This window comes from Eumetopias jubatus, unplaced genomic scaffold (genome assembly GCF_037043125.1).
Source record: "Eumetopias jubatus isolate StellerSeaLion01/CBP00866 unplaced genomic scaffold, mEumJub1_p1.0 scaffold_2, whole genome shotgun sequence".
Taxonomy (NCBI): domain Eukaryota; kingdom Metazoa; phylum Chordata; class Mammalia; order Carnivora; family Otariidae; genus Eumetopias; species Eumetopias jubatus.
Window position 1 is genome coordinate 119,995,480 of NW_028274808.1, and position 25,912 is coordinate 120,021,391.

The following is a 25,912-nucleotide window of genomic DNA, read 5'->3' on the forward strand; positions in this document are numbered from 1 at the left end:
GATTGATTAATTGTGGAAAATTGAGATTATGTCATCTAGTTTCTTTGTTTTTATTTGTTGTGAAGTAGGCATAGCCAGTCACAGTTAAAATGCCAAGGGTACTAAGATTGAGAGTGTTAATTATCTTTCACATTCTGATTTTTTTTCCACCAGCAAAGTTTAGTCCAGTATGCAGAATAAATACTTCTAGAATATTTCAGAAGTTTCTTCAGAGGATATTTTCTCCTGGGGAGAGTAGTATCAAAATATTTATAAAATTATAAATCTTAAGGTGGCTATTTATCTACCTAAAGGCAGATATTTGATGTACTTTAGAACCCAACTAAAGTAAGCATGGTTAGTCAGCCAGAAATAACATGGCACAGAATGATAAATTCTGATAAATCCAAGGAATGATAAAATTTTGTTTTGCACTTCATAGGCAATTTTCTAAACCAATATTCCTAAAATCTGTTACATAGAAGTCATAAGGTGTGTTTTCACCTTAATTGATAAGAGCCAGAGTTTCCTGTATTTTTTGATTATTTGAGGACTAGAGTCCTATTTTTATCTAAGGAGAAGAAAAGTAACTGGTTTCTTGGTTTATTTCCAAAGATCCTGCAGATGTTCTGTTTCATTACTGATTAAGTATTACCCTGCTCACACAATAATCTTTGACCTTCAGATGCCAAAGAGATTGGTAATGAAGTTCTAAAATAGAAACACTTTCAATATGTAAAACCTGTAGATTTAACCACACGTCCTTTGAAAAGCAAATTGCTTAGTGAAGACCATAACAGAGTATCGTAGGTATTGCAGATTAATAATCAGCCTGGTTTTTAGTGTGAAAGATTTATATGTTGCTCTGCTTATTTAGTCTTAATGTCAAGAATATTGGCAAACTTCTAAAAAACATTGTAGGTACAGGAGATCTTCGTGCAAAAAGTGACCTTTGTTTTCTCTCTTGCACACATGGATATGAACTGTGATTTTGCCTTGAATTCCACCCTCCCCTAGGCCTGTTACGCTTAGGAAAGGCCTCTTTGTATATTGTACATGTGATTGTGTGTTTTCATTGTCAACCTTGAGAGGAATTCATGTCTGTGTGTAACAGACTTTAGAGAGAAAATTTTGTTTAATGTTATGTAATTGAGTTCTCTTGGAATGACAAAACGTAACTTGAATATTCTATTTTAAATCCGTAATTTGATATCACCTTTTTTTTTTTCCCATAATAGCCTTGTTGTAACTCGTCTTTGTTGTTTTTAGGTATCGCATGTACAGGAAAAGTCAAACGACAGGCTTCCCTTCTCTAATTACGATTTTCTCAGCACCAAATTATTTAGATGTATACAATAACAAAGGTAAGTGGTTTTAGATCCCTCTTGCAGTCTTGCAGACCATGTGCAATAATTCTCAAGCTGTTTCATTTGGGTTTGGTTTGAATGAAGCGTTTTCAGCCAGTCTTTTTCCCCTGGCTTTTTCATGTATTGTTGGATGCAGATTTTGTGATTGTCTTCAGAGTTACAGATTCAATTTGGTCAGACATGGAGACCAGGCACTGTTTTTTCTTTAACTGTTCTCCAGGGGATTCTAATGTATAGCAGGGTCTACATGCAGTGAACTGCTCTGGTAGATAGAGGTTTTAAAAGAAATAATAATTGAAAGTAATCCAAAAATCATGCTTCTTTAAAAGGATGTGGATTTCAATGAGAACAGGGTGATTGTGCATGTAAGGGATTAAGAAAAAAATGAGCAAAAGAAGCTATTGCTTCAAATTCAAATTTAAGTTGCATTTAAATTGAGTACGTACCATGAGCTGGATCCTGCGCTAGGCAGGCTCATGTTCATTTATTAAAAAAAAAAAAAATTGAATTAAACTTCAAAGTAAATATCCTTACTCCCCACCCCCTTTTAATACGCAGAGTGGATCTCTATGGCTAATTGCTTTGCCCTAGGTCACTCAGTTAGGTAGTGAGGAACTACAATCAAGTCACATCTTCTGGTTTAGTGTCCTGTACTTCCTTTATGAAACTCCATACTTGCCTGCCTAAAAAAGACCAGGAAACAAGAGGGCATTATTATTATTACTTTTAAAGATTTTATTTACTTATTTGACAGAGAGAGAGATAGCAAGAGCAAACACAAGCAGGGGGAGTGGGAGAGGGAGAAGCAGGCTTCCCGCCAAGCAGAGAGCCTGATGCCCTGATGCAGGGCTTCAGGATCATGACCTGAGCGGAAGGCAGACGCTTAAGGACTGAGCCACCCAGGCGCTCCTAACAAGAGGGCATTATTTACTGACTATCAGGAAGAGAGGAGGAGCAAGGGACACATTATCCTCTTTTATCAAGGTAATTTCTTTATTCAGAAATGACATGGAGTGTTATAGGTGTGACAGAATGGGGGATAAAATATGAAAAAACCATTAACTTTGGTTGGCATTGGTCTAGATAAGATTAATGCAGCATATCTGAGTGTGGCCTGCTGAGATCCTTGCCTCCCCCCCACCTCCCCCCGGCATATCTGTGCTGTCCTATAGATACTTCACATGACTATCCTGACTGCATAGCCCAGAGAGACATGCCTGCTGGGTGGGGTGGGATGGCCACACTGCACAGTCTCATACACGGCCATTTTGACTGTGGTGGGCCCTCCTCTGTGGCCCTGGAGTGAAGTTATCAGAAGGTGCTGTGAAGTTTCTGTCACAACGATGGATGGCAGGTGGTGGCGGGGGGCAAGGGAGAGTTGTCCCCTGTTTCCCAGTTGCCTAATTTCTAGAAAAGAGGAGCTGTCTTTAGTACTCAGTGGCAAGAAGCATACAAAGTAAAACAAACCATGTTCTTGGTGTGCCAAGGGCTTATAAGCCAGTTGATGAAGTAAGACATTTGGGTGATTTAATACAAATATAAAACAGTGTCGTTAAGTGAAACTAAGAGAGTTAAACAGTGAGTATGTTAGACAAGGAATGATATTCTAGAATGGTCAGAAAAGGCCTTGTTTAAGGTAAAACGTGATCTGGACATTAAAGAATGATGAACATTTGATTAGAAAAAGAAAAACAGAATAAAATAAAGTCAAGACCAGTGTTTTTGAAACTTTTATTTTTAAGCAGCCAAAACTTTTTTTTTTTTTTGCCAAATAAAATCTCAATCTTGAAGCCTTTTGTATAAAAACAGTAAGATTGAATTCCCTTGGATTGGATGTGTGTTCTCATACCAGAGAATTCCCCTGTGGTACCTGTAAGGAATGCAGGAACTCAGTGGGTCATCTTGCATGTCCCCTCATGATCCTACTATTTTCCGAAAGTATGTACAATCTGAACACCTAGGTTCTTATTTCTTTATGGCATTAAAACAATTTTTTTTTCTATTTCACCTAATGAAAGGAGTGCCCAAATAAGTAATTTTCTTGACAAAGGAATTACTAAGTAGCATGGACTACACATACAAGTTTTTTTTAACAATTGAAAAAAAGTCAAAACAGAAAAAAAAGAAGAAAAAGAAAATTGGGATTTCACTCCATAAAAACAGATTTAGATTTTTTTCCACTCATCATAATGCTGGGTAACAGTTCTGCTTGAGACCAATGGCTATTTCTCCCACAGGATATTCACTGCTTCTTTGTCGATGGTTCTGATTTAACAAGGCGCGAACTTAAAAAAAAAAAAAAAACAGTAGACATCAGCGGATTGCAATCTTGGAGGCTTTGTAGTTCTCTTCGTGTTCTCTTGTGTTTAGGGTAGATCACAATCTCTCAGGAAGGGGAGAGAAGCATTTCAGTTTGGGAACCTTTTCATAAAAGAAAAAATCCTCCTGAGAGAAAAAAGATAAACTGATAGAAAGAAGAAAGATACATTCTTCAGTTTGAGCCTAATTTCAAAAGACTTTTGTGTAAGATCTCTGGAGCACTTTAAAGCGATTATGTTAACACTGGGTACAGTATGTGGGAGTGGCAGTCAGTGATTCACAGCTGAAGTGAGGAGTACTGTATTTGAATAAGATAAATGTTAACGAAAATTGTAAAAGGCACTGCCAGAAAGCTGGGTTGCAAGCGCCCTCAAAACATCATCAATGGAAAGACAGTGGTGAAGAATCTCTAAGTTAACCTTTTGATTCTTAGAAACAGGTGACCGTAAAAGGCTATGGAGTTGTATATAACCCAATCATTAAAATATGATTTGATTTTTAAGCACCTGCAAATTAAGGCAGCAGCGAGAGCTCTTTGGCAAAATGAAGCAATGAGAAAAACAGTTTTATTCTGCCATCTTAAAACCAAGCATAGGTGTGTGATCAGCTTCATGTTTCAATGTCTGTAGGTTGTGATAAGTAGTTCTATACTTGCCTGCAATGAAAAGAGGCTTTCTAAAAGTTAATGAGGACTGGAAGTGGCCCATCCTTGGTGTAGCCCACGGTGATTCGCGCAGTTCTTAGCCTTGGCAGCCTGCAGGAACACAGGCGAACCACCCACCCCTCCCCTGGCCTCTGTCTCCTCACTCTGACAATTCCTGCAACCTGCCTGGGCAGAAGATGGAGCTTGCAATCACAGCTCTGCCATGAAACAGCTAGCTCATTTACATGTATTGATGTGCAGTGACATCTCTGCAAAATGAGAAAAAAAAATTTCTTCTGTGAATAATAGATGAAATTACTTTGCAACAAAATGTGCAGTATTAAGATGTTATCATCATTGAATATTTTATGTTGCTATCACCTGTCAGTGGCTTCAGGGAAACTGACAGAAAAATACCCCATTCTCCTCAGCCTCTTAGGTATAGTTTCACTTCATGGATTGATCTACCTTTATAACCCATCTCTCAGCTCTCTGAGTGAACCCTTTACGTTAGCGGCATTGTTCTGCTCATTGCCCTGTACAAATTTTGGCCATCCCTGTCGCCACCTCTTTGCCCACATAAGTTTTTTTCTATCTTGAATACTTGTCTTCCTCTTTTCTGCCCATCTAAACGGCCTGTTCCCAGACTCCAGTCTGTTTCTATGAAGACTTCTGTTGGTGGTCCTTCTCTGAATGCCTGAAATACCAATCATTTGCCCTCATACTTACCATTTAATTTTTTTCTCATTAGCTTTTCTTATAGTTAGCATTGCTATAACTTCCCAATCAGATTATAATTAGTTTGAAGTAGGGGCTTTTTGGTACACATTGTAAAGCCAGGTAGCATGCATTATACATGGTAGGCCATCAACACATGCATTGATTGAAGCATTTTCTTTCTGGAAATTAAATAGCAAGACAGTACCCAAAGTGCCCTACCAGGCCCACAGAGCTCTATCTCACTTTAAGTTACTGTTGTAACCAGTTCTAAACCCCTTTCCAAGTTGGAGTTAAACATTTGCAGAGCACTTTGCACGTTTGAATTGTTTTCCTTCTTTGAATCTGTAGCCCTAAGGGTAAAGCAATTTCATAATTACCCAAACCCACTGAACAGAAGAAAACTGCAGGAATGACACATGCACACTGCTTCTGCTGCTTCTAACAATAATAATAACAGAAGAAAACTGCAGGAATGACACATGCACACTGCTTCTGCTTCTAATAATAATAATAATAATAATAATAATAATATGCTGGGGCACCTGGGTGGCTCAGTTGGTTAAGTGTCTGCCTTCAGCTCAGGTCATGATCCCAGGGTCCTGGGATCGAGTCCCGCATCGGGCTCCCTGCTCAGAAGGGAGTCTGCTTCTCCCTCTGTTACTCCCCCTTGTGCTCTCTGTCAAATAAATAAATAACATCTTAAAAAACAATAATAATACTACTAATATACCACCTGTAAAAATGACTTCAACCTCATCCACTCACCAGTGCAACCAACCGTTACTGAGAACTTACATATGCTAAGCACTGTGCTAGGTGCTGCGTGTATAAAATAAACAAGATGGACATTTTCTTCACGCTAGTGGGGTTTATAATTTGGTAGTGGGATAGATGTTAAATAAAGAATTCCATCAATAATGATTCAGATGTACTTGGAAAATACTACAAAGAAAAAAGTGGTGTTAATTGAGAGTGGAAAACTTGTCCATGGAGACCAAATGATAATAAGCTTGACTGACGAAGTGACATGAAAGCAATCTTAGAGTAAAATCTCTCAGTATCAAGAAATAAGGGGCAAATGTGAACTCTGCCTTAAACAAGTCAGTTTGGCCAAAAATTATAACGGACCTCTGGAAAAATGTGTTTTAAACCTCGATGTAAATAGTTAAGTCTTTTATCTCTCTAGTGATACACCTGTGCTTCAGAAAAATCTAACGTAAATTACATGAGGTTGCCATGTGGTGTCAATTCTCTGTAGTTTAGATGAGTTGTGATATGGGTGGGGGAGTGAATGGATGGATGTATGATATGGATATAGAGGAATACAAATACACATACCAGGGGTATATAACTCAGTTCCAGGAAGAGCCACTGACAGTAAAATTAAGTAATTAAATAAAATTTATTAAGTGAAATGTATTTTGGATTTGAGAAGAAAAATCTAAATGGCAACCATGCTAATTTAGTAATTAAGACCAGAGATTAAAAATGACAATGAGGAAGAAAATTAATTCAGTATTAAAGTAGGTTAAGGAAGAGAGAGGTGCAAAATTGGGTTTCGAGGATAAGACAAGAAAAACATCATTTGCTAAAATCCTAACATGCAAAAGTCTACCCTTTTTGATGGGGAAAAAAATGTATTATGATGGTTTGGACTTTTAAACTAGGAAAATTGATAGAATTGCTTTTAAAAAAGCATTTTAGCTCTACCAAAACTTGGCACAGTCAACATCCTCAAATATTTTCCTTCAGAAAGTAGTCATGGACTTCAGAAGTACCATTTATAAATAAAGAGATAATTTACGGCTTGGCATACTATCGTAAAGGAAGGATTGAATTGCTACTATAAGAAACCAAGGGAAGAATCTTATTGGCAGTTGTGATGTGGATATGCAGGAGCAAATGCAACATATCTGAAGCCAGCTCGCCTTGGTCCCCTGACGTCTAGGGGGGAGCACTTAGCCCTCAGTGACACCATCAGTGCTGTGGGTTGCCAGGCCTGAGAACCTCATTTCTTTTTTTTTTTTTTAAGATTTTATTTATTTATTTGACAGAGAGAGAGAGAGAGAGCACAAGTGGGGGAAGCAGCAGACAGAAGGAGAAGCAGGCTCCCCACTGAGCAGGGAGTCCAATGCTGGGCTTGGTCCCAGCACCCTGGGATCATGACCTGAGCGGAAGGCATACGCTTAACCGACTGAGCCACCCACTTGTTTCTTATCACAGCATAGTTCTTTCACACCAGGACCTTGTTTCAGCATTCAGGAATTGTGTTCACAAACTTTATTTTTTTTTAAGATTTTATTTATTTATCTGACAGAGAGAGAGAGAGACAGCGAGAGAGGGAACACAAGCAGGGGGAGTGGGAGAGGGAGAAGCAGGCTTCCCGCGGAGCAGGGAGCCTGATGCGGGACTCAATCCCAGGACCCTGGGATCATGACCTGAGCCGCAGGCAGACGCTTAACGACTGAGCCACCCAGATGCACCTTGTGTTTACAAACTTAGTGGTATGTGGCACCTGCCTGGTTCAGGATCCAAATGCAGAACCAACCAGATCAGATCTTTATCCTGGGTAGGAAAAGGAGATGGTTGGCGGTGGGGCAGGGGGAGGCCGGTCTTTGGAAGGGAGTAGAACTCGTGCCCAGGCAACCTTAAGTTAGCCTCTTCCTCTACAGCATGCCAAAAAGCTTACTTCCCTACAAAACTGCCCACATTTTATAAGCAAGAAGCTATTTCTGTAGAGTCTGAGGGCTATCTTAACCATGGGGACAAGCTTTAGCTTGACATAAACATTTTTAAAGCATGTTTTGGGCCTTTACAACCACAGGCATAAATATGATCACTAGTGCTTTGTAAGTTAGATAAAATTAATCCAGAGATTTTGTCCAATGGCAACAATTTTCCCAGCTCTTACTTTTTTCTGCCATCATATCAAATCTAAAGATCCTCTTAATTGGTCTTGAGCAACTGTTCACCGAGATCACTTTTTTCAATATAAGAAATGTAAATATATATTCACGGTAGCCTTTTGTTATTTGATATTTGCTAACAAATTGTAGGCTATGTGTTTTTCTTGTTGTTACTAAAGCAAAACAAGTAAAGTAAGTCCTATCAAAAAAATAGTAATTCCTTCGTTTATTTAGTAAACATTTTATTATAAAAAATTAAACGTGTTTATTCTTTACCCCAATGAGTATTGTTTTACACACATTGGGAAGATAATTTCTTCATAATGATTATTAAACCTAGGACTGTCTGTGGAGAAATGGTATGGAATCTGCAACCTTATGAAGGAGCAAAGCAGACACCATGAAGAAAACTCTTAGCATTAACTTTTTGTATTATCAGTATGAGGTGGTAGAAAAGAAATTTATGTAGACATTTAAGGCTGAAGAGAACTTTCAGTTAGGAAGTTTTGATGGTTTTCAGAGAGATCACTCTGAGATGAATGGAGTGAGAGTTTTTAGCAGAATGTCCCCTTTTCACTGCCTGTTATATCCAGTACTCTTTAATATATGAAATTAATTTAACTATGATTATAATTTCTTATGCCATTATCATTATCATTGTCACCTTGACTGCTACAAAGTCTTAGGTTGGTAATAATATATTTAGTAAATGTAAATATTTCCCTTCAGTTGGGATAGCATGTGCACAAATGTTATTTGCTTTATTCATGCAAGTTGCATATAATAATAATAATAATAATAATAATGGAGCATTTACTTTGTGCCAGACACTGCTCTAAGTTTCCATGTGTAAATGCATTTAATCTTTCGACACTCCATGAATTACATTCTTATCTTGATTTTACTGATGAAAAACTAGAGTGCAGAAGGGTTGCATACTTTCGCCAAGGTTCACACAACCTGGTCAGGGAATAGCATTGAGATTGAAAATTGGCAGCCTGACTCCAGTGCTTGTAGGTTAACCCCTATCTGTGCTCTTCCAGGTCAGCTTTGTTATCTGGAAGCTTTCGGGGCAGTGTTTGCCCTGATCCCCTATTCAACTCATGGCTCCATTATGTTGAGATGTTCTTCAATAAGAAAAGAAAAGCTTTTGAAATGAAGAGTCATTTGTTATCCCTTCAAAATTACATGAATGTTATACGTTCAAATATATACATTATTTAAAAAATGGGGTATCTCTTATATTCTTCTCAAATAAATCATTAATTTCTTTCTTTAAAAAGTATCCCTTAGGTGCTTATACTTTTGCTTTTGTTCATTCAGCTCCATTGTGAAAGTGTCCTTGTTGGAGGCCACTTTCTAAATAGATCGGTTTTGTCCAGTCGTCCACTTGCTTGCATAGAAACATTAATGGGACAGAGGGTAAAATAGAAACTCCATCAAGATTTAATATTTAAGAATTACCCTGAATATATGTTTTAATTGAATGCATGCTCAGTATTGTTGCTATGACAAATGAACCTCTTGATTTCGTAACCATCACTACTACATAATTACCGATTTTGGCAGTGAAGCAATTGTGGAACTTCCCTAAGTAATAATAACACAGTGAGTGAGGCAATCCTTGCTTCTCACAGAGCGTTGCCCATAGAATTACAGGATTGAGCTCTTGAAGTTATACAAGACCTTAAATGAGGATGAAGACAGGATCTGGAGCAATGCTAAATTATCCTCCGTGCAGGTTCATGGGCAATCCTCTTCTGCTGCCAGTTGAACGGGATCAGCTGGGAGATGCATCCTGAGTGTTGCATTCCGTCTTCTGACAGATGGTTAGAAGATTCTTAAACTGAACTGAAACCTGTTTCTCTAGAAATCGAATTCTCTGTAAAGCATTTAGTAGGAGGAAAAACAGGGACAATCTACATAATGTTAAAGACCCAAATCATTGGCTTATCACTTGCTATTCGTTGTCTGGAAATTCTAGATCTGCAAGAGACTTGGCCCCGCCAATGTCAAAAAGTCTGCTGTAATCTTACTTTCCACAGAAAATATCAAGTATACGGGCTTAATATTAGCTCAGTGCCAAGGGTATCTTGGAGATAGCAACCTAGAACCATTGCAGGCTGCAGCTCAGGGCTTGATACCAGGTACAACCTTGAAGGTGAAAAGGGTGTTCTATGATTGCATACAGATATCACCAGTATTCCAGGTACTTCCCGCCAGGGTCTGGTAAGTATCAACTGCATTGAATGAGAGCAAGGCATGGGCACAGTGTTTACTAAGGCCATGCCAACTTCCCAGCAGTTTAAAGCTTCAGCTAAACCTCTCTCTCTCTCTCATTTACTACAGTGGCGTAAGCCTTATTTTAGCATTATAACAATAAGGATTAGAATTTAAAGCTAAAACTGATAAAGAACTCATAACTTGTCTTTCCTCTTGACATGACAAAAAATATTGAATATTCTCTATGTGAAATTGTAATGTAGAAATAATTCACAGTGTTTCACTGGACTTGAGCTGATTGCAAGGATCAGTTTTTGGCCCAGACTCTTTGGATGTTAGTATTTCGATGTGACACTTTAGGTGGGAATTATAAAATGACAATGTGTTAAACATAGATAGCCATCCCTTCCTTGAAGAATTTGAAACTGCATCATGATACTTTGTGTTTTTCAGGTGCCAAATATTTTATCTAATCATATATATTATCATGGATATTAATCACATATATCATTTTATTTGATCTTCATACTTTGAAAACAACAGAACAGGTCATAAGTATTCCTATTTTACAAGTTTAGAAGTTAAAGCTCAAATGAGAAATATTTGTCTACGTTTACAAAGTTACTTTGTGACAGAGCCAATATTGTTTCCATTCTTGTCTTAAAATAGAGATTATTTGACAATTTTTAAAACAGGGCTTAGCTGCTGAAGTGACATACTATCTTTCTCCTAAATTCCAACATGTACCCTTAATACTGTTCATATGTGGTTAGTTACGTTGTTAGCATCCTGAGAAGTTACATGTGTTTTGTTCTGGAAAAATTTGTTTTTAGTTTTTCTTTGCCTGCCTGCCTTCTTTCTGTCATTCCTGTCTTTCTCCATCTTGTCCTTCCTTTCTCTATTTCCTTTCCTTAGATCTTTTCTTCAACCAACATTATTGAACACCAACCATGTACCAGGTATGGTACAAAGCACTATAAAAGAATAAAACGAGATCTTTGCCTTCTTCATCCCTTTCATCATTTTCCTTTTATTGACTTTACCCAAAATTCTATATTTGAATAATGAGCTGGTTCAAAATTTACTAACACAATATTAAAAAGAGAAACACATAACACACACACATGTGCACACACACACATAATCATAAAATTGGCTCATATTATTTCATAGATATATCTGGTACAGTCTCTTTCCTTCATGTGAGTAAGTTACAATCACCCAAGTTTTATGTAGGACACTTGTAGCAAAGTAATAAGGTATCATGAAGAACGCGTGTACAGGGTGGAAGGAGCAGGCAAGGACTAGAGGCATGCATAAGAGGATTATATATAGTAACACACACATGTGTATCTTGATAAATACAAAATCATTAGCTCACAGCTTCAAGGAAATTATATATACCTAATGTTCATATTTATTAATGATAAAATATTTCAGGTTGATTGAAATTCAGTCATTACATGGAAGTTATTGAGAATTTGCCAGTGAGAGACCCTATGTGAAGTACTAAATCAAGCAGTTTAAACATTAAATTTCTCAAGAAACACAGACTGAAGAACATCATTATGACAAAATTACCTAAAAATGAAGATTTGAAATCTGCCTCCATAAATGACTACTTGGTCTGTCATCAGTCTTATGAACTATAGAGTAAAAGTGAGTTATAAGTTATAGTCCTTGCTCACCAAATACAGCAACCCTCATGAATTAATAAATTCCCCTTAGCCTAGGTCACTAGTAATAATAAAAAGAATCTTTTTAAAACAGAATACACCGGGGCAAGTACAGGACATTGAGGGAAAAACAAAAAGGAGACAAGAGTTAGAAGTCAGGTTTCAAAATGGAAGGAATCAGAGATTGTGCTTTTAGATGTTATAATTTGTACTACAAAAACTATACATATGTGTCTTCACAAAATCCTAAAAGAAAATTGTACCTTAAAAAAGTCATCTCTATGGGAAAATGCAGATTTTTAAAAATGTATAGTATCTCTCCCAGAATCAAAAAAACCATTTCATGCAACATACAGCATAATCTTAAAATATTGGCAAAGAACATTATGAGTATATAGGTCCTATCTCAAGAATTTTATCCGTCAAGCCATCATGTCTCCTTCCGTGATGGTAGGACTTTGCCAAAAGAACATGCTGATGCTAGTTTTCCTGCTGGGGTCTCTATAGTCTACAGGTAGCAGAACTTAAAGGAAAAAAAAAATCCTTTATTATGCTTTTTTTCCCTTTTATTTCTGGATGGTTTATAATGATTCTAGAGTGCCGCTATTTGCTTTCTTCTCATCTTTGTTTCTTTTCTGTCCCTCTGTCCCATCTTTTGAAGCTGGGAATGGATGGTCAATTAGAGTTAAGGAGATGAAAAATGTTATTAGAATTCATTATTTCCGTTATTCTGACCTCTCCTCTCCTCTACTGAAAATAGCACCTAGTAGTGTTGAGAAAGCCTGAGGTATGCTGGGAGCATTACATTACTAATCTAAAGGCTCTCAGGAAAGAAGCTTCGTATTCTCTTGAAATCCACTTGAAATATATTGAACCCATGGTTTGGTGAACCAGTTAATGCCTCTTGCTAGCAATATGTTGATAACTTCTCTTAAATTAGAAGCTCTGTTTGGATATTTCTGGTTTTTTTCACTCATCGCCCTATCATCATCCTTCCTGATGATAGCAATTGTAAAGATGTTGAGAAATGTTACCGAGTTCTTATGAAATACTGGTTTTTGTGTCTCATCAAAATCTCAAATTTTAAAGTAGGGGAGACCCCTTTAATTTACAGATTTGGATATGGCCTAGCATTTTAGTGCATGGTGTGGTGAACAGAGGAATGGATTCTATTCCTTGGGTTTCACTCTATTCAGGGCACCTAGTTGTGTCATTAGAAATAATAGAGGTCCAGTGCTGTCCCTTGATTACTGATTTTGTATCTTGTGCATGGCATGGCCTCCATGTTTATATAGGGGTCTACAGGTGCAGTAAAAATGATTAGACCAAGTAATTGCATAACTTTAAGACCATAATTTTGACATCAGAGAAAGAACTGGCAGTCAGGCCTCCAAATTCATGAGGATTAGTATTCTTTCCATTACATCAAATTTTTTTTTCTGGCTATTCTTCACAAGTACATGTGCAACAGAAGAGCACTTTTTTTTATGCAGTCTGGTCTGCTCTAAATTTGGTTAATGACACAGGTCCGTATATTGGCAAAGAACATTATGAGTATATAGGTCCTATCTCAAGAATTTTATCTGTCAAGCCATCATGTCTCCTTCCGTGATGGTAGGACTTTGCCAAAAGAACATGCTGATGCTAGTTTTCCTGCTGGGGTCGCTATAGTCTACAGGTAGCAGAACTTAAAGGAAAAAAAAAATCCGTATATATGTCATCATCCCTCTCCAGAGAGGCCTCTGATGTAATTGTTCAATGACAGGAGATCATGTATAATTGCCTGTGGAATAGTGGGATTTCTTGATGGTAGACTTTGTTCTTTCTCTGTTTCTCAGACAAGGCCTCAGGAGTTGGTCTCAAGTGATTCTCGAAGTACAACCATTTGTATTATTTATACTGCACTGGAGATAAATGTCTTTCAAGTACTTCAGAGAACAGCACACTGTTAGGGCTTTAGTTGAGTTTTGTAATCCCAGTGACAGTTAGAGGCAGGTAGCAGGACAGATATGGGAGGTGGAAGATGAAATGTTAACTGGGAATTTCATGACTAAAGTTATTTGGGACTGTTTTGGTTTAAAGGGGTTTTTTTTTCCATGTATTTTTGTGATATACATATATTACAAAAACATAAAAATTCATGAGTAACCTATTAAGGTGAGGTTATTTGGGAACTATTTGTGCATGAATACTTTATGTTGCTGAAGAAAAAAGAATACATATTGGTGTATTTGCATTTTTAAGTTGGAGTTATTCTCTTTTTAACCTATAGAAAAGTAGAAAAGTATAAATAGCCTCTAGAATTACTGAGAATATTAATCAATAATTGCATTAATGATGAGGTCTTTGTTCAAGAAGTTTGTTGTCATTCAGATTTGGAAGTGGTCATATAAATTTTCTAAATAAAGTTAGGGGAGGTAATTGAGACCTCAAAACATTAAGTGGCCTCAGGTCTTGTGAGTATTAAATGAGAGAACCCATCTAGCAGTTGGGGCTCCTGGCCCTCCAATCCAGTGTTCTTTTTTTACAAAGAATAAATGTGGAAGGAGAATCTGTGTCTAAAACGTGGCAGACATTGAATGATTTATGCAGTTAGGGTGAGAATATCATGGAATTCTAGAAAGATCAGGGACTTTAGATTCAGGCCAAAACTGAATTTAACTACTTCTCAGGTGTGACCTTGGGCAAATAACCTCTCTGTTTGCTTATTTTCAAAATGCAAATGATTAAGAACTACTTTTGAGGACTATTGTGAAGATTTGTGATGTTTTGTGAAGGACCAAATACAGTGCCTGGCATAAAGCAGATGCTTAGTAAATGTAGCCACTGTTAAAATGTATTATTTCTGGTGTTAATAAACAAAAATGAAATCTGAAAAAAAGTTTCTGCTTTTTCAGGCGCTCAAATAAATTGTGTTGAGTCAGTGTTGAATGAATAAATGCTTTATCTCACCAGCTACAAAACAGAACTTCTGTTTTATCTATTGAGCAAGCTGCACCCTCAGTTGTAAATTTGCATTGTATTTCATTTTCTCAAATATGTATTTTGGCAAAAGCTAAAACATTTAATTATGAATACGATATTCAAGGTTAAATTACTATAACCGCTAGGACTAGAATTCATCCATTTATAATTTATAAGAGACAGAAGGGAATGGTGGAAAGGGGATGGATTCGACGTCAGTAAAAGCTGAGTTTAAGTATGAGTCAGATCATCCAGTTACTGGTTGTATGATCTTGAGCAAGCCACTTCATTTCTCAACCTCAATTCCTTAGATTATAACATAAGGCAGTCACACCCACCTCTCAGATTTGTAGTAAGGATTAAATGACGTATTCTGTAGAACCTCTCCCTTTCCTCCAGGGCACTGTTATAACATCTATTTTCCTTACTCCGGCTGTATCAACCTAATGCCAATAAAAAGAGGGGGAAACTTAGAGGAGAAATTATTCTTCAAAAAGACAATTTAGGGGCACCTGGATGGCTTAGTCGGTTAAACATCTGCCTTTGGCTCAGGTCATGGTCCCAAGGTCCTGGGATCAAGCCCCACGTCAGGCTCCCTGCTTGATGGGGAGCTTCTGCTTACTTCTCCCTCTCCCTCTGCCGGAGGCTCCCATGCTTGTGCTTGCTCTCTCTCTCTGTCAAATAAATAAATAAAGCCCCCCCCCAAAAAAAGACAACTTAGAACCTTAAAGATCCTTTGGAATTTATAAGGATACACTTCAGCTAGGAATATGCTGTATCCAAAAATAGTAAAGACCTTTTCAGTGGAGCTGGTATTCAGGTAGTACTTAGCAAAGGTGGGAAATACTTCACCTTTTCCATCTGGCAGATCAGAAGTAGGGGTATGGTAATGTGCCATGATTCTTTCATTTTGCATGCCTTTAATACTATACGAATGTATCCTTAGGCCAAGTGTCATATGGCATAAATGGTAGGGTAACTTAAAGAAGAATGGGAGTATAGAAATATATACAGGATTTAGCATTCTGTGGGAAGAAGAGAATAATTCCCTTCATATCAATGTTGACTGCACTACCTGCGTTTCTTGTCCCCAAAGTATCGTGATTCTGTTCCCTGGAACCATGCTGGTGAGCCAGAAATATGATTCAAAGTAAAGACCATACTGTTCTCAAGTATGATTTTAGTTAACTGCAAGCTGCTGAAAACATCAACATACTTGTAGGCTGCAATATGACATATATAGTATCCAAATTACAGAAGAAACAATACATCCTCCTCATATTCTGCAATGATTAAACCCACCAAAAGGATTCTATTTGTTCTGGGCCACACTTTTTTAGGGGCATTGCCAATGTGGTATGTTTCCAGAATAAGGATGAGCAGGATGAGAAAAAGGCACTAAAAGCCATCTCATCTGAAGAAGAACCAAAGGGAATAGGAAGAATTTTCTTGAAAAAAAAAAAAATTAAGAGCAATACCGAGATGAATCCTTAGCTTCTGAGCATCTATATTTAAAAGGTGGTGTGTGGGGGGCCTGGGTGGCTCAGTCGATTAAGCGTCTAAGTCTTGATCTCAGCTCAGGTCTTGAACTCAGGTCTTGATCTCAGGGTCATGAGTTCAGGCCCAGCAGTGGGCTCCGCACTGGGTGTGGGGCCTACGAGCCTGCTTAAATAAAAAAAAAAAATATATATATATATATATATATATATATATATGTATACACACACACACACACACACATGTATATATATATATATGTATACACACATGTATATGTATATATGTATATGTATATTTCGGGTTATGAAGGAGCAATGCAGTTATGAAATCTATGTTAAAGATATTGTTAAGTAAGAAGTTAATGTAAAGGCTCAAACGCAGTAAACTTTTGGTAGCTTTTCAAAAAATAGATTTTGAAGGGCTATCTTTGCTCTGTTGTCTATAATCAAATGCTACAATGTAAAAAAGTAATGAAAGGATTGATTTTTCTGTGTTTTAAACCCCTAAACAAAACAAGAAAAAACCCATTTGATATCATCCAGGATCTCTTCAGTAATTTCCACTAATGTGATTCTAATCATGCCATGAGAGGATAATAAAAGTAAAATCTTTCCAAAGCTCAAGAAGATATGATGTGAGAGTTTTGTTCTTCATATTTAAAAGATTTTCATTTAGTATCAGAAGTATACTTGTTCTGTATTTTTCCAGAAGGCAGATTTGGATCAGTAAATGGTAAAGAAGTTTTAAACTCAACTTGAGAATTTCCCACAATTTAAAACTGTTTATCCATAGAGCATATGATGCCGTTAAAACAGGTAGCTTTTCCTAAATTTAAAGTAGTCACAGAGGGGCGCCTGGCTGGCTCAGTCAGCAGAGCATGCAACTCCTGATCTTGGTGTTGTAAGTTCGAGCCCCATGTTAGGTGCAGAGAATACTTAAAATGAAATAAGAAAGAGAGAAAGGGAGAGAGAGAGAAAGGAAGGAGGGAAGGAAGGGAGGGAGGGAGGGAGGAAGGAGGGAGGGAGGGAGGAAGGGAGGGAGTGAGGGAAAGAAAGAGGAAGGAAGGAAGGAAGGAAGGAAGGAAGAAAGAAAAAAGAAAGAAAGAAAGAACTCACAGAGACCTACTAAACTTGTATCAGGATTGTCATAGAATGAATTTCCGAATCTGGTTAGAAGTGAGACTGGCGATGCTCTTAGGATCTCTGCAACCATAACTTTCTATGTGACTGTGTATCTAACCTTCAGACACCATGCAAAGCAGAGTGAAAGGGGCAGATTCATTTTCCTAAAGTCATGGGTGGTGCATCCTTTTCAGAGGTCAAGGGTAAAGTCAGATATCAGTATAATATTTTATGCAGGATTCAGTCCAAACGCTTTATTTTATTAAGTCAAGAATGCAATCTAATTTACACAACTATTGTGAGTTCTAGTGGGAAATGTGTGCCTTTTTTTTTTGGAAAACAAGTAAATTCTGTTCAAATATTTGAGGAGATTATTAAATTGTCAAACTAATTTAGCTATATCACTTTTATTATGGTCATTAGATGTTAAATAAGATTAGAATGTTCTTGGCTGTGAGAGGAGCTTGACCAATTCCTGACAGACATTTGATTAACTATTTTATATAAATATTTGCCAAATTTCAATGCTATTTCATATTACATTCATATAGTGTGCAGTTACATATTACACTGAGTATAGTTTAATTCCCAATAGTATAAACACTTGGGACTGATGACTTGTCTTGATATTTTGGAACTTAAGTCACATAGTTGAATTCTCTGGATCAACTAAAGCCATGTGGAGAAGCGAAGTATGTGCACTTGAATCTAATGTCCTTGTTTCTGTTGTTTTTCAGCTGCAGTATTGAAGTATGAGAACAATGTCATGAATATCAGGCAATTCAACTGTTCTCCTCACCCATACTGGCTTCCAAATTTCATGGATGTTTTCACTTGGTCCCTGCCGTTCGTTGGGGAAAAAGGTGTGTGTTGGGGAATCTTGAGATGTTCTTTTTTTTTTTTTAAAGATTTTATTTATTTATTTGAGAGAGAGAATGAGAGATAGAGAGCACGAGAGGGAAGAGGGTCAGAGGGAGAAGCAGATTCCCTGGTGTTCAGGGAGCCCCATGTGGGACTCGATCCCGGGACTCCAGGATCATGACCTGAGCCAAAGGCAGTCGCTTAACCAACTGAGCCACCCAGGCGCCCTTGAGATGTTCTTAATGCAATCATATAAGAAGGAGGGAGAGGAGATGGGGACTATTCTAAACAATGAAATTCACACGTTGCAACAGGAAAGAAGTGATTTGAAAGTATGTCACTGTGTACCCTGTTAACAAAATACAGTGACTGAAATAAGGGGAAACAAAACCAATGAGAAATACCAGGAGCATTTGTATCATCTCATTGGATCAATACAACTCTTTTAAAAATAACAGATCTATAGTTTTAACTGGCTTCAAGCTATAATGGCTATTTTTTCTCCTTACCCCTGTGTATTAATTCAAAAGTGCTATTTTATTTTACAAACTCCCTGTCAGATTAACAGGTTAAGATAGCTATGCTTTCCTCGCATTTCTGATGTTGATAATAATCATTGTATGATAGTGATCAGTGGCTATAATAATTTGAAAGACGGTATCTACAACAACAACAAAAATAGTTCATGACAAATATAGCAACCATTAATGTGTTACAAGGTGAGACAAATTTACATTTAAAAAGTTACAATTATTAACTTGTCCCAGTTTTTCAGAAGAATTGGCTTGCCTTTCCTTCCTTCCTTCTCCTTTCGTTTTATGTTTTGACCTAAACCTCAACAAAAATTTTCAAGGAAAGACCTGTACCCACTGAGCTTGAGCAGTTAGTTCAGGAGGCCTAGTGGGAACAGACGGTGTCATTCCTCATGCACCTTATCACATAGCGCATTGGAGCAGGTAAATAGGCATCAGAATGAAGGTAAGAGTTTGCACATGTTTCAGCATCCCCATAGGGGGGTTTTAGAGAAAAACTACACATTTTTCTAAAATTTTGTTTATATTAATAAATATGTGTAATATATTAATGTAATATTTATTTTCCTAGAATACTTGTGGGGTTTTTTTCTTTAAATGCCCTAAAATGATTAAATCAGGAAGTTATGATGAGTCAGTGAAGAAATCTTTCTTTTGGATGCCAAAATAAGTCAAAAGTCAATTTTGATAGTCTCTGATAAGTGTTCCCAGCACTACCCATGTCACCACGTTCCCACCCTGATCAGAACACGGTATGTGTTACCGTCCTCCTTTGGCTTCTCGGGAAACAGAAGCAGTGTGAATCCTGACAACTGCTGGGCACCCTTTGAACACCCTTCAGTTGGGCTGTTTCCATTAAATGTTCAGATTTTGAACATCTGTAATAAAAGAACCTATTCATATAGTTGAGTACATAATTCACGTTTGATAATTAAACTGAAGCTATGGATTAATGTTGGCTACACTGATGTTTTACTCTTTATCATATGCCTTCCACTCTACAAGCACATTGATTTCAAAAACTAGCTCTTGAGGAAATAGTGGGCAAGTTTCTTTTCACCTTCATGATAGAACCCAACCTAATTTTAGAAACTGTTAAATGTAAATAACATGCACCTTAGTGTAAAAGTGATACAATACTAATTTCTGTGACAACACTTCTATGCAATTTTATTGTAATCAATTTACCCAACTGAATTTCTTATTAAACTTACCTAAGCTTTATTGTTAAAGCCTTTTTGAAAATAAAATTTAGTGATACATGTATCAACTCATTCATTTTTTAAATTAGTATCCTCAAAACTACTTCAATTAGTTCATCAATCATTGATTTTTATTAAACACAAAACTACATCCCTATCACCCTGCTGGGCTCTCTGGGGGATTAAAAAAATTAAAAAAGAGATCTAGCATTCACTGAGTCCCTGCAAAACAGAAGGTCACAACGTGGTCTACATCTAGTAGCATCCATCATAGTACAAACAAATAAAAATTCAAAAGTAGCCATTTCCTCCTTCATAGATGTATAGTATACTCACAGCCACATATTTGGTTGTCTATTGTCTATTGACCTATAGCTAGCTAAATGTTACCATAGGATTTCATAGACATGAGCTAATACTTTTATAAAGTGTGTAGAATCACAAAGCCGGTTATCTTTTATGATCTGGATTTTATAGAAACTACTTTGCAGGAGATTCTATATACAATATAGTTAAGAGATGTTATTGCTGAGCTTGCTTATTAATAATGCCAGAGTAATAATTCAGGTTATAATAGAAAATCTGAACTTTTTTGTTTTTATTCTTTTCCTTTTTAGTGACTGAGATGCTGGTAAATGTCCTCAACATCTGCTCAGATGATGAACTAGGGTCAGAAGAAGATGGATTTGATGGTAAGAGACTTGAGCCTTTGTGCTAATGCTATTTGCCAGGTAATCACTTGGTGTCTCATAGGTAACCCAAAGAATGAATTTCTAAGATTAAGATTATGTTAAATTATAACATAGTATGGAGAATGGAAGATACTATATTTTCCATTTGCTTTGAAGAAATACACACACACACACACACACACACACACACATCATGAAAGAATTACCCTGAAAACAGTGAACTATTTTAACAATGATCTTTCAATAGCTCACATTGCTAAGTGACTTTTCTGGGCTCCTTAAAAAAAAAAAAAAAAAAAATGAATCCTGTAGCAGAAGTTACCATTTAATATGTAACTTCTAAGAGTGCCTTTAGTGAAGTTGTTCCTTTCAGTTATTCACATTTTTATGTTTATGATAAAAGAAGATAGTTACACATCGATATGTTGGTATTCATGTCAATGCCAGTATTTTTACCTATCTGTAATAATAAGTAATGAGTAAACTATGTGGCTTTTGTACTGTTGTTTAAGATACTATTTGGTATTCAGTTACCCTTGAAGAGTACGCTTCCTCTATAAGAGACGAAGGTCCATCAGGTGAAAGATGGATAGAAAAAAATCACTGTGGATCTTACCACAGCACCCCAAAATCAATGGAAGATAGCCACAATATAGTTGGAGGAAGACAGTGCAAGAGCAAACTGTACTTCCGTAAACATGGAATAAGGACCTACTCTTTGTAGGACACTGAGGATTCCAAGATGCCGGAGAGACTGATGCATAAACAGAAAATATCAATTTTCTGTAAGACAGATTATAAATTGAAGAGTGAATGTGGCAGTGGAAAGTAGATATTGTAGAAATTTAAACTGATAACATGTTTCCCTTTTAAAACTGCACTTAAGTCAAATGAAAGGTGAATGTGGCCCTTTCTGAAAATTAGAATCTAAACAGTGTGATGTAATGTTTACTTGGATTTAATGCAGGTCACATCTACAGGTGCAAAATACTAATGCTACGGGCCTTAGTAAAAGTAAAATAAAAGTGGGTGCCTGGGTGGCTCAGTTGGTTAAGCGACTGCCTTCGGCTCAGGTCATGATCCTGGAGTCCCGGGATCTAGTCCCACATCAGGCTCCCTGCTCGGCAGGGAGTCTGCTTCTCCCTCTGACCCTCTTCCCTCTCGTGCTCTCTATCTCTCATTCTCTCTCTCTCAAATAAATAAATAAATAAAATCTTTAAAAAAACAAGAGTAAAATAAAAATATTCATGCACTTATATGAATCGAGTCTATATGCTTGGGTCTCCCAGCTCCATTACTTGTTTGTCTCCATATCCTATTCTTTAGTCATAGATCACATTGCAAGGGTATGTATAATATAAGGAAGGAGAGAAAATAGCATATATATATATATATATACACATGAAATAATATTTATATCATATATATACATAAACATTTACTAGGTTAGAATTAGCTAACAAATAGTTGTAAGAACTTCAGTAACTATATTCATATATTTTGAAATATCCAGGAGTTCAATGGATATTTTGTGCTTTATCCAGGTTCTAGCTGTTTCATATTTTATAGCCACAGTTCGCTACTAGTAACTCTAAGGAATAGTGATATCATTCAAAAGATAATATTTTCTCATCATGTCAGAGATTTTTTTTCTAAAAGAAGAATACCACCCTGGTGGAACCTAAATCTTAAAAGCCAACAAATATTTTTCAATAGATGTCTTTCCCTATGTCCTTTTATGCCTCAAAAGGAAGATTCATTAGCATTAATATGGTGATGTGCCTCTGTTAACAAGTCTCTATTGTAGTCAAGTTCATTGGCCAATATTTATAATATAGACAATGTGATAAAAATGTAACATATAGAATAAATAAGACTGCATAGTAGGCCTGTAATAATATGTTAATAATAAGTAGATTGTAATTATACATTAATCCATTCACTCAACAAATATCTATCGAGCACCTACTGTGTGCTAGGTGCCGTAGCCAAAATGCCTGTTCATTTCAGGTGTTTCCTGCAGTTAAACATTACCAAGACTAACTCAGTGTTTACATCAGTAATAGTGAGTTCTCTTTACCCACCCTCTCAGTCACTTACGTGAAAGGTTATATTTTGTGACTTACTCTGCTTTAAAATAATTACTTCCAGTCATCAGCCAGTTATTCATCAGCAATTGCTTTTAAGCCTGTTAATTCCAATTATGGAGTGCATGTCTTTCAAGGGATTTGGAAAATTTTTTTGTTTCTAAGCGGACCACTGAAATCTCATTCTACCATGCTTAAATCTTTGGTCAGTCCTGTAGAGAAAGAACCATGACCTCTAACAGTGATCTTTAAGCTCAAATCTCATAAATAGGCCCTCTAAGGAATACAAAAAGAAAACAAATAAAAATATTTATTAAAAGTATGTTGAATTTAGGACATTATACCTTTTTACCTTTTGAAGTAAACAATCAGAAATGTTCTTTAGTGCTTTATGTAATATGAGGCAAAGACTACGAATTTCTTCAAAGGTGCTCAAAGAACAACTTGTAAAATTTTCCAGAACTCTTTGACTCTCTGAGATTATAGTTTATTGAAGTCCTTTTTTTTTTTTTTTTTTGGAGTGAAGGGTGCAATATTATTTTCGACCTTAGGATAACGTTTCCCGTTCCTCCCAGTCCCTCCCTCCTGCATGCAGCCTGCAGTCTGTGTCTCTCTGGGGTCTGGCCTTTGGCTCTGCCTACCAGGCTCCCAGGCTTGGTGGCTACAGGGCTGAAAGCAGGAATCAGAAGACATCAGAGAACTTACCTGAGCCTCTTCCTTGAATGGCTGCTTATTCTAAGGGCAGGGGTGGAGACATGTGGAATCTCTTCATGAGTTATTTATCAAGTTCTTCTCAATATTTTGTTCCATATTCTTTTTTCCTTCTATTTTGTTCCATATTCAATGTCAACTGAAAAGTCAAAGGTAGTAATGATACCTCTACAATCCTTGACTATCTTTTTATCTCATCAGGTTGACTTCTTAGTGTCTATGAAGTCTATAGCAAATAGGGATTCTTCTTATTTCCTAGAGGAATGAAAGTTATGGGATCAGTTTTGCTTTTCCTTCAGATTCTGTCGGCTCCCCTTTACCATTTAATAATGACAATGACAGTGTCTAACATTATGTGTCAGGCATTATTCCAAGTCCTTTGTATGTATTAACTCTTTACTAATTTGACCAACAAAAATTTACAATTATTAACGGTCATTCTTTTTAAGTATGTTTACAAAGTGATTTATATTATCTCCTCCTCACAACAACCTATTGATATAGATGCTGTGATTATCCCTATTTCACATTTGAAGTGATTGAGGCTGGATGAGGTGAAGATAAAGCCTAGGGTCACACAGCTAGTGAAGTAATAGAGCCTGGGTTCAAACTGATGTCTGCCTTGTTCTCAGACTCTTGAACTTTCTACAAATTGTGATTACAACGCTTGAAACCTTTTTCTTTGAAACAGCATGATGCCTTTTTGTTGTCATTGACAAACTACACTTAAGCATAGTTTGTTCTGCTTAAATATAATATAAAATCAGGAAGTAGATTTTTTGGTGCTATTTGGCCACGAAAGTCAAATAAATGGCAAATAAGACAGTTTCATTCTATTCCTTTCATCTTAGTTTACTCTGAAAAGCTATGTGTTTCATTGCGTTAAGAATTTTGTTGTAGCTGGGGCACCTGGGTGGCTCAGTCGTTAAGCATCTGCCTTCGGCTTGGGTCATGATCCCGGGGTCCTGGGATTGAACCCCACATCGAGCCCCACATCGAGCCCTGCATCAGGCTCCTTGCTCAACGGGGAGCCTGCTTCTCCCTCTCCCTCTGCTGCACCCCCTGCTTGTGTTCCTTCTCTTGGTGTGTCTCTCTCTGTCAAATAAATAATAAAATCTTTAAAAAAAAAGAATTTTTTTGTAGCTGAGGAAACCATAACTCCTCTGGCTCATCTAGTCTTTGCTAAGTACAAATCATGTCATGAATCTCTCCTCCTTCACTTCGGCCTTACCAATAAAGGAATTTGATAGCCTATCTAGAACAAGGTTGCTATTTTAAATTGGTCTGTGGCTCTTTTATGTTGAAAATAAAAGACAAAACTTCTATTATCTTGTAAAGTTTTGAAACCGTTTAATACCAATGCATGTCTTTTGAGGATCTAATTTGTATGTATTGGGGTCTTGGTTTCCTGTTTCTACTTCTGATTTTGGATGATAAAATTACAGTCTGATTTCAATTTGGGGTTGTTATTCCCCAGAACATTTTAGAGAAGGAAGAACTCCAAATAGATGTATTTCCTTTGGGTAGTTAATTCTCATTAATGAAGAAGATTCATTTCAAACCAAGGATTAGAAAGTGATTCCAAAATGGGGGGGGGGGCGGGAAGCTGACAGAAATCAAACAATATGCTTCATTTCAAAAGTTTCTTTATTGTTCATTATTACAACAAGAACATCTGGAATAGCAATAAGCATTAGAAACCTAACGACAGTTTCATGAGTTAGAAATATTTATTTATTTGGAACTTTTTTTAAGTCCTAAAATCTTAGACTCTGAGATCACACATATAATATATGTGTGTATGTGTGTGTGTGTATAATATGTATATATATATGTGTACACACATACACAAGTTATGTTTGAGACTATGATATGTGGCAAGTCTGGCTAACACAAAAAAATTATGAAGGTGAAACTGAAATCCTGTAGAATAAGAAAGGACAGAAAAGAATAATAAAATGAAGACATTTCAAGCCAAATATAGTTTCAGGCTGCACCGGAAAGACTTAATATTAAATTAGAATTTATGCCTCTGCTTTCATCTAAAGAGCAAACCACATGGTGGAACTCTTATCCTTTATCCACATTTTTGCCTTATCCTAATGTTAACCACAGGCCAGTCACTGAATATGGGATCAGAGCAGTTTTTTGCATGCCTCTACGAAACCATCTAAATTGTATACAAGAAAATTATCTCCCATCGTCTGCTTTGAATTATTAGATAATTCTTGATATGTAATATCCTGGGTTCCAGAGTGTCTCCCCACTTCTTTCTGTCTAACTTAAAAAAAGCCATTCCCAACTTTTTGAAGTGTGCAGTTGAGAATTATTGGCACTCACATGGCATTTAATTGGTCCCCGAGGAATACCTCTATAAAGGTTTGGTTATATTGTTTTCTATCAAAACT

At 36.8% G+C, this 25,912-nt stretch overlaps 1 protein-coding gene across 3 annotated transcripts in view; it reads left to right on the forward strand.

Annotated features, from left to right (window-relative positions):
• The window catches only part of PPP3CA (protein phosphatase 3 catalytic subunit alpha), a 311,266-nt gene that overhangs the window by 255,781 nt on the left and 29,573 nt on the right, over positions 1-25,912 (forward strand). For all 3 annotated transcript variants that reach the window (XM_088021096.1, XM_088021094.1, XM_088021095.1), the window contains 3 exons: positions 1,249-1,343; positions 18,156-18,281; positions 20,632-20,706. In XM_088021096.1, the coding sequence (XP_087877222.1) occupies positions 1,249-1,343; positions 18,156-18,281; positions 20,632-20,706 (296 nt within the window). The remainder of the gene's footprint in view (positions 1-1,248; positions 1,344-18,155; positions 18,282-20,631; positions 20,707-25,912) is intronic.